This window comes from Marmota monax, unplaced genomic scaffold (assembly GCF_021218885.2).
Source record: "Marmota monax isolate L192 unplaced genomic scaffold, Marmota_monax_Labrador192_F-V1.1 WCK01_AAM20220418_F8-fsc00005, whole genome shotgun sequence".
NCBI lineage: Eukaryota > Metazoa > Chordata > Mammalia > Rodentia > Sciuridae > Marmota > Marmota monax.
Window position 1 is genome coordinate 9091513 of NW_026692254.1, and position 9829 is coordinate 9101341.

Below are 9829 nucleotides of genomic sequence, written 5' to 3' on the forward strand. Positions count from 1 at the left end.
GGCCCATATTTGGGTTTGGCTAATGTAGGGCATGGGGGCAGTAGGGAATCAGAAGGCATCTGGAGCAAGGACTGGGTATTTCTTCCTGACTGTGGTATCTGCCAGGTGGCCTCTCCTGCAGCTACCACAATTCCCAGTGAGTGCAAGAGGCAGAAAAATGGCCCTAAATATGACCACATCCCAATCCCTGGAATCTGTGAATATGTTTTGTTACATGGTGAGGAGAACTTAAGGTTGCAGAAGAAATTAAGATTGTTAATGGGCTGATCTTAACATAAAGAAATTATCTAGATGGGCCTGGAATTCTTTGAAAGATGAGAGAAGGAGGCAGGAGAGTCAGGGTTGAAGTGACTGGGGGTCAGAAAGACTGCCCTTGTTATGGCTTTAAAGACGAAAGGAGACCACAAGCCAAGAAATGAGGTCAGACTAGTATATATAGTACATACGTGACTGTATGACCAATGTGATTCTGCAACCTGTACACTCAGAAAAATAAGAAATTATACCCCATTTGATTCAAATGTATGATAGGTCAAGATCATTGTACTGTCATGTGTAACTAAAAAAAAAGATGTAATTGGCATCATCAATAATTTAAAGAAGCATAAAATGTTATGTTATAAAAGAGGAGTGGAGCTGTAGAAGATCTTTTATACATGTTTGAAGTTTAGTTGGTATGAAATTTAAATAAATTATTATAACTTAAAAAAAAAATGAGGTCAGTCTCTAGAAGCTGGGAAAGGCGTGGAAATGAATTCTTTCCCGGAGCTTCCAGAAGGAATGCAGTCTTACCAACACATTGATTTTAGTGAGCAAGGCCATTTCTTCTTTCTGATTGTCAAAACTGTGAGACAATAAATTTGTGTTGTAAGCTGCCAAGTCTTTAGTATTTGTTCACCATCCAGAGGAAACTAATTCTCTGGGCTTTGTGACCACAGCTCCCCATCACACTGGTGGTAAATATGCCTCTTTTGCTGACTGTGGGTCCTTTTCCCTTTTTAGTTGGTTTTCCTTAGCAAATATCCCTTCATTTAACACTTCTCGGGTATTCTGGGGGACTGGAATGAGAGAAGCAGTTCACAATGAGGAGTTCGAAATAGTCCCTTTGCTTCCTGAGCCTTTGCATCCTCTATCCTCAGCCAGTGCCAATCATATTAGTATTGTTGCAAAACCATGGCCACCAGCATCTTTGAGTCTCCAGTCCTTGAACTCCCCCAAATGCAGAAGATACAGCCATAGGGTAGTTCACAAGATGAGATCCAATTCTGCCATTTTTCTATTTTAAGGTCTTTACCATATAACTCAACACCCCATTGCTCACCTACTTCTTGAGGGAACAAGGTGCCTGCCTACCTCAGACAGGGTGGCTGTGGTTCAGGGAAGAGTGGAGGTGGATATGCTGAAAGATTCAATGCTGTTTGTGTGGGAAGCAGTGTTTTTCCTCCCAGTCTGAGCTACTGATATATTTGGATACTTACATTCATAAGTCACTGATGGCATTGGGCCAGGGCAATGGAGACAGATGGCAGAGTGGGTAGGAGAAGAGTCTTGGCTTCTACCACCTCCTTTTACTGCCCACAGTAGACCTTGTCCCACCAAAGAGTTGTAACATATTAATTCTATGGTAACTTTTTTCCTGAGTGGACACAGTTTGATTGTTGCAACTTCTAAATAAGCCAAGGACAAAACAGACTGCATTGTTCCTGCCCAAAGAACCGAGGGCTCTCAGGATGAAGGATGGAGAGGGCTTGAGTGTGGGGGCCCCACGTCCTATCTCAGCATAGGGGAGCATGTGCAACATGCACTTTCCCACCATTGTCACCAGGAATGTGAATCTGGAGCCAGTCAAAAAGGCAGCCACTAGATGCTAACAATGCCATTTCTTTTTCTCCTCATGGCCTTTGTCCCCTGCCCCAGAGTGTCCCCCTCAAGGGACATTGCCCCCAAGCTTTCCAACGTAGTGGGCTTACCCCATGTGTCCCCTATGCTGAGATAGGACCTGGGGCCCCCACACTCAAGCCCTCTCCATCCTCTATTCTGAGAGTCCTTTGCTCTTTGTGCAGGAACAATGCAGTCTGTTTTGTCCTTGGCTTATTTAGAAGTTGCAACAATCAAACTGTGTCCACTCAGGAAAAAAGTTACCAAAGTAACTTTGGGACAAGGTCTACTGTGGGTAGTGAAAGGAGGTGATAGAGGCCAGGACTCTTCTACCCACTCTGCCATCTGTCTCCATTGCCCTGGCCCAATGCCATCAGTGACTTATGAAGGCAAGTTTCCAAATACATCAGTAGCTCAGAGTTGGGGGAAAACACTGCTTCCCACACAAACAGCCCTGAATCTTTCAGCCTATCCACCCCCAGCCTTCCCTGAACCCCCGATTCAGAACCCTCCCTGTTTTTTTCTGGCCAGAAAATTCAGGGTGTGCCCTGTGCTCGAAGAAGCTACTAGAAGCCCCTCTGCAACCACTTACTCAGCCTCACCTTGTTGGTGGAAAGAGAGGGGCACTGAGATTTTGTCCATTGCAAAGGTGAAGTACTTGACCCAATCAGGGAACTAGCTTCAACTTGCTAAATGTGACAGCAAACTTCACCCTTAAGATGAGACACAATGCCATAATTCAGATCAGAAGAACACTCAAAATTTTGGGGCATGGGACCTTATGCTCTCTTTTGACAAAGGGAATTTGTGATGTGTGGGGACAAGTGCATGGAGTACTGCATACATGGCATACATTAAGGGTGCCTGAGTGGCAGGCCACTCCCCTTGTGCTAGATGCGTGAGCCCCGTAGGCACAGCTCTGGGTGTAGGACTATGTGTTGCAGGCACAGTGCTTGCTCCACTGCCCGCTCTTCAGTTGGTTGCTACAGGAACAATTGGCAAAGATTGTACTGGTGGCTGCCTATAATCTGCTTAGCTCCTAGCAGAGTATATATACATGGTAACTACACAATAGAATCAGACCTACTTCCACCTTGATGTCAAGATTGCGACTCTGCAGCCACATTCTCCTCTACCCTGTTCCGTGGACCTCCTTGCTGGAAGAGAGAGAGCCCATGCAGTGATGAAATAAAAATTTCTGAAGACTTTTTTCCCCTCAATCAATAATCCTTGGAATAAGACTCGAGGGCCCTGATAGAAATAGAATCAATGAATCAGACTGTAGTCATGCACTATATAACAATGTTCAGATCAATGATGGACCACTTATAAGACTGTAGTCTCAAAATTATAATGGAGCTGAAAAATTCCTGTCAGTGACATAGCCATTGTGACACTCTAGTGCTACATTTCGCTCTTGTGTTTGTGGTGTTGTTGTTATAAACAACCTACTGTGCTGTTGGTAATATAAAACTACAGCAAAAACAGTTATGTATAGCATAAAAGACTTAATACTCGATATTGATAAGTAAATGATGGTTAGTGGTTTATGTATTTAATATGCTGTAGTTTTTCACCATTATTTTAGTATATACTCTTTGGCTTACTGAAACAAACTTCACTATAAAACAGAATGCCATGTTAAGCCAGAAAATCTTGTGTTTACCATGTGTCTTATTTGCATCAAGAGTCTATGTGGAAGCCAGGTATGGTGGTGCACTCCTGTAATCCCAGCAACTCGGGAGGCTGAGGTAAGAGGATCACAAGTTTGAGGCCAGTCTGGGGAATTTAGCATGAACTTGTCTCAAAAAAATAGGGCATTCCAAGTTTTTCAAGGACTCTCTATGCTGCTTTCCAGATTGGCTGCACTAATTTACCATCCCACCAGCAATGTATGAGTATGCCTTTTCCCCCACATCCTCACCAACACTTATTGTTGTTTGTATTCTTGATCGTCGCCATTCTGCCTGGAGTGAGATGAAACCTTAGAATAGTTTTTTTTTTTCTTACAAAACATTTATTTTGGAAAGGAAGGCTGTATATAAGTACAAATTCATCTGACATAAATATATCTAGAGAAATTCCCCATTGCTGAAGAATATATTTGTAAATTGACTTCCAATTTTTGAAATAAATAATTCTTTGGTTAATTCTGGAATTTGTGTCAGGTGCTTCTGGAATACTGTTATTTTTTATTTCTCTCAACACAAAAGTTAATGTTTACAAGATTGTAAGACCTACTTGGTTCACAGGCTAGCCATAATACCATTTACTTTTTTCCTCTCAGTTCTAAAAGTTACTGATATAGAACCATTGTTTGGTCTTATATGGAAAAAAATTCTGTGAAGGTAAAATTCTTTCTCTTTGAAAGATGCTTTAAATATTTCTTATTACTAAAAACAATGCTCCTGTCACCTCTTGAACACTGACTTCTCTCCCCAAGGATGTAAATATTATCCCTTTCAATGTCCAGAATAGAGGAACTAAACTAAATATTTGGTGGCTGTCTCTTTTTTTAAAAAATCATTATTTATTTTATAAATAAAATAATCATTTATTCAAAAAACTAACCTGACTTTTTAACTGTGATCCTCAGGCAAAAGATCACTTATTTTAATAAAAAGACCACTTACTTTAAAAAAAAATATTATGTTATAACCTATAGAATATTAGTAGCCAACTTAAATGCTTATTCCGTGATTGTACATAATTTTGTTCCTATAAAAAATATACTTGAGTTTAAAACAATAGAGAAATACAAATCTCAATACTGAACATAAATGCTGTGATTATACTATAAAGTTATTAAAAGTGCCCTTAAAATTTCTCAAAGTACATTAATAATTTTTAAATAGTCACAATCCCTTAAATAAATTATTTACCACTATCACTTTGGGTGGATGAGTCTATACACTCATACAAAATCTGGGTAGTTTCTTGAAAGTATCTGCCTAGAGAACAAAGTGCAGCATACATGCTGTCTGCTTTAACTTAATTAAAGAAAATTAACAGAATTGGAAGAATGTAATTAAACCTGGTTATGTTATCAAAAGAAATAACATTTGATAGAATTTATATACAGTATCTCTCAAAGATTCTTTTAATATCATCTTAATTTTAAGATTGTTAGAACATATTTTAATGTAAAAATTCATACCTGCTTTCATAGGGAATTGCATTTAAAATACCTGTAACATGATGAAAGCCAATAAATCCATTTCTGCTCTAATACTGCACAACATCCATCTAAAATTATAAGGTATCTAAATTTTTACAGATGATGTATGTAAAATCTTGTTTTGTTTTTACTAAATTTGCTTATATTTCAATAAGCTTATTTAATTGTTTTTAACCAAAATATTAGTGATAAAATATCATTGCCAATATAAGCCAGATTAAAAAATCAGTTCCTTCTGATTTGGAAAACTTGAAAATATTTAAATAATAAGAATTCTACCTAACCCAGAGTAATGCCATGCCAATCAGCAGCAGCCATTAGTACTTAGTATTGCTGAATCAGGTAATCCTGATGAGGAAATTAAATTAGGTGCCTTTTATGGGACAAACGCAAAACCGTTGCTTTCTTACTGAAATGTAGTAACTCTAATGTAAGCACCAGTGTTGCCATTAGCAGGTATAAAACCTCCATGTTTAATACCCATTCAAAAATATAACAACTATAGTTATAATTCTAGTAGTGTTATTTGACTTTTACATTTCCCTTAACAGACAGACATTAACAAGATGCTATGGCTTAAAAATTACCTGTATGTCTATAATAATAAGAACCCTTTGGTGATTCTACACTTGTTTGCCTCAGAAGGATAGCTTCTAGGTGAATTCAGACATGTGACTTCTGATGAGCCTTCTCCTCATCCCAGCCTCCACCTCTATCCCCTACCTTCTTATATTTAATGTCTGCACCTATTTGAACAAACACAAACAGGAAAAACCTTTAAGATTTGAAGCTAACTCATTCATTTTGCTCCTTTCTTCTGACTTCTTAAAGTGACCCACATGTATTTATTTTCTAGGTTTCTTACTTCCAGTCATAACAAAATAATGGTCATCATCCTCCTTTTTCTTTGTGGTAGGTTTTTTTCCTCCACTATCTGTTCCCTTACCAGATGAGGGTGGTTTCCTGGTTGAAGCTTGGGGTTTGCCACTCTTTGGAGGCCCTTTAGCTGAATACTGGCCCTTAGGGGCAGGGTGTGCTGACTTTGGTGCAATTTGTGTTTTGGCAGCAGACTGGGGAAGACTCACAATGGACAGTGGAGTACGACCAGGAGACTTTGAGGAGCTGGATCCTGTCTTCTGGCATGTACTTTTATTCTGAGGCTGCTTTTTGGCACCTGAAACTATCTTCTTATCTTTCAATTCTTGTGCAGCTTTTGCAGGACAAACTGAAGATACGGAAACTGGTTGATTTAAATTCAAGGCAGACTTAAGTTTCTGTGCTGGGATTGCCCCTGTTTGTAGGCTTCCATTAGATGCTTCAGTCTGTGTTCCTAGATCTGTAGCTGTGGTTTTAGAACTGGGTTTTGCCATTTTTCTAGGGGACTGAAAAGAAGGAGAAGGTTTAGGCCTTACCTGTATATTTGCTTTTGGTAACTGTGGACACTTTGATGAACTTACAGGTGCAGGTGAGTGAAATAATGCATCATCCCTAGAAGAAATGTGACTGTGTTTCAAGTACCTTGATTGAGTTTTTCCAGAACACTTATTTGGCAAAAGTTTAGGCTCAAGAACACCTGTAGCTTTCTGGCAGGGAAGAGCCTTGACCTTTTTGGGGGATGTGACACATTTTCTCACTGACTCAGATACACAAGGTCCAGTTCTTGATAAAGGTGGTGAAGAAGTGTTTTTATCTACAGGACTTAAAGAAGCAAGGGAAGATGAAACATTGTTTGAAGGAGCAAGTGGTTTCTTTGTTACACCTTTTGAAGACTTGAGCTTGAGATGAGAAGATGCTGAAGAATCTGGAAATTTCGAACGGACTGACATGGAGCCTGTATTACCTTTTAATGAAGAAGCAGGCAGCAATACACCTGTTGGGTGAACCTGCTTTTCCTTGCTCCTTGGAATACCAACTAGCGTGCTAGGCTTTAAGTTTTGTTTCTGAAACATGTTAACTGCTGACAAAGGATTCATTTCAGGAAGTTGAGGTGTTCTGCTGGGTGAATCAGGAATACTTTCATTAGAAATTCCTTTTTGAAATGCTAGAATTTTTTGTTCTAGTGTAGCAAACTGTAATGTTCGACATGGATCATATTTAAGCAAAAATCCTTGAAGAGTATCCCAGCCTCCTCCAACACGGACCATGACATGTTTTCCATGAAGCATCCTTATGAAGAGTATTTTATCCCCTAGTCGGTATCATCCTTCAGATAAGTACTCAATAGAAAATCAATGAGAACAACTACAAGGAGGATCTTCAGCAATATGTTTAACAGCTTCATGTAGCTCTTCATGCTGACAGCGCGATTTTGGTATGTTGATAGAATCTTCAGGTCCAGAAGTATTAAGCAAGGTCTCTTCTAACTCAATTTCTTTCTCAAGTTTTACTAACACTGGTGGCTCAACCCCATATCTTGACACAATGCGGCCAATTTCAAGCAGACAAAGATATACTTGTCTTGGATCTTTGTGTAAAACTAAACCTTCAGATTCAAAGAGGTAAGTTTCATCAACCCCAATGTCTCTACACCAGTGAAGAAAATTGGCGGTATTGTCTCTGGCAAAGAATGAACCTGATGCAGCATCTTTCTTACAAGGCACTTTTCTCATTGGAAAATTCCCTGATTCTTCAGAGTTGCATGCTTTCACCATATTTTGAAGAACATCAATCAATTGGCATAAGAGCACTCCATTATCAAGTTCTTCCAATAGTCTTTCTGCCTTAACTTCAATACCTAATAGACCAGATAACCAGATAGACAGATCTTCTTGCATAGGCAACAGAGTAGCTTCATGCCTCACAGCTATCCACTCATCATACTGACAAACATCAGCCAACCCTGGTCCATGTCTGGGGGTCAGAGGACTCCGTGGACTTAGAGGCAGATCTTCTCCAAACCACACTTGAATTGCAGGCTGCATAGTCATCTATATGGAAATGAAACAGCTATTCAGCCCAGGTGCGGGAGGGTCACTTCTCCCTGCGGGACACTTCAGCTCAATCTGTGCCAAACTGCAAGCCCTGGACCAACCGCCGCCGCCTCCAGCGTTCGCCGCTGGGCGCCGCCCCCCTTAGAATAGTTTTGATTTGCATTTCTCTAATTGCTAGAGATGTTGAACATTTTTCATGTATTTGTTGATTGATTTAGTATCCTCTTCTGAGAAGTATATGTTCAGTTCCTTGGCCCATTTATTGATTGGGTTATTTGTTTTCTTTAGGTGTTAAGGTTTTTGAATGTTTTATATATCTTAGAGATTAATGCTCTATCTGATGTGTGTGGTAAAGATTTGCTCCCAATATGTAGGTTCTCTATTCACCTCACTGATTGTTTCTTTTGCTGAGAAGCAGCTTTTTAGTTTGAATCCATCCCATTTATTTATTATTGATTTGAATTCTTACGCTATAGGAGTCTTATTAAGGAAGTTGGGGCCTAATCTGACATAATGGAGATTTGGGCCTATTTTTTCTTCTATTAGGCGCAAGGTCTCTGGTTTAATTCCTAGAGCCTTGATCCATTTTGAGTTGAATTTTGTGCATGATGAGAGATAGAGATTTAATTTCATTGTTACATGTGGATTTCCAGTTTTCCCAGCACCATTTGTTCAAGATGCTATCTTTTCTACAATATATGTTTTGGCACCTTTGTTTAATATGAGATAACTGTAATTATGTGAGTTTGTCTCTGTTTCCTCTATTCTGTACCATTGGTCTACAGGTCTATTTTGGTGCCAATATCATGCTGTTTTTGTTACTATTACTCAGTAGTATAGTTTAAGGTCTGGAATAATAATGCCGCCAGCTTCACTCTTCCTGATAAGGATTGCTTTGGCTATTTTGGATCTCTTATTTTTCCAGATGAATTTCATGATTGTTTTTTCTGTTTCTATGAGGAATGTCATTGGGATTTTGATTGGGAATGCCTTTAATCTGTATAGTGCTTTTGGTAGTATATTCATTTTGATAATATTAATTCTGCCTATCCAAGAACAAGGTAGATCTTTCCATCTTTTAAGGTCTTCTTTAATTTCTTTCTTTGGTGTTCTGTAGTTTTCATTGTAGAGGTCTCTCACCTCTTTTGTTGATTCCCAAGTATTTTTTTTTTTTGAGGCTATTGTAAATGGGTTGGTTTTCCTAGTTTCTCTTTCTAAGGATTTTTCACTGATGTACATAAATGCTTTTGATTTATGGGTGTTGATTTTATATCCTGGTGTTGAGAGCCACAGCCAAAGGGGCCCCAGCAAACTTCCAGCTGCCAGAAAACTTCCAGCTGCCGGCTGATGATTGGCTCACAGCGGCCCCAGCAACATCTAGCTGATTGGCTCCTCTGTGGTGATGCTCATTGGGCTGTTTCCCTGCCCTTTCAGACCACGGAGCTGCTCATTGGGGGACTTTTTTGGCTCCGCCCACGTGACCCAGCCAATAGGCCTCAAGAGCAGGAGGATTGTGGGAGGTGGAGAGAGGCCTGTGTTGGAGAGAGAGGCTCGTGGAAAGCAGGTGGTGGCAGTTGGGGCTCTGAGGGTTTTTCCTGAGAGGCTGTTTTGTTTGGCGTGTGTGGTTCTAAAAATAAAGTTAGTTTCTTTTGACAAGTGGCTCCTGATTGTGCCCAGCCAGACTGCGGCATTTGGTGGCTCGCACGGGGAGCGACTGAGGGTAAGTGATAAGGTAAACTGCTCGCCCCTGAGGGCAGGGCGAGAGGATGGGTAGCCATTTTAAGATTCCTCTTTTGTTTTGCTTCACTTTTGTTTTAAGTTGCCTGTCCCTGGAGATGAGTGA

The 9829-nt window shown here is 39.9% G+C and overlaps 1 protein-coding gene across 1 annotated transcript; it reads right to left on the reverse strand.

Annotated features, from left to right (window-relative positions):
* Nucleotides 1-4028: 4028 nt before the first annotated feature.
* LOC124088911 (GAS2-like protein 3) lies at nucleotides 4029-8072 on the reverse strand. The gene is given in 1 exon segment (XM_046438725.2): nucleotides 4029-8072. A coding segment is annotated over 1 exon segment (2082 nt). The 5' UTR covers nucleotides 7984-8072; the 3' UTR covers nucleotides 4029-5901.
* Between the last annotated feature and the right edge of the window lie 1757 nt (nucleotides 8073-9829).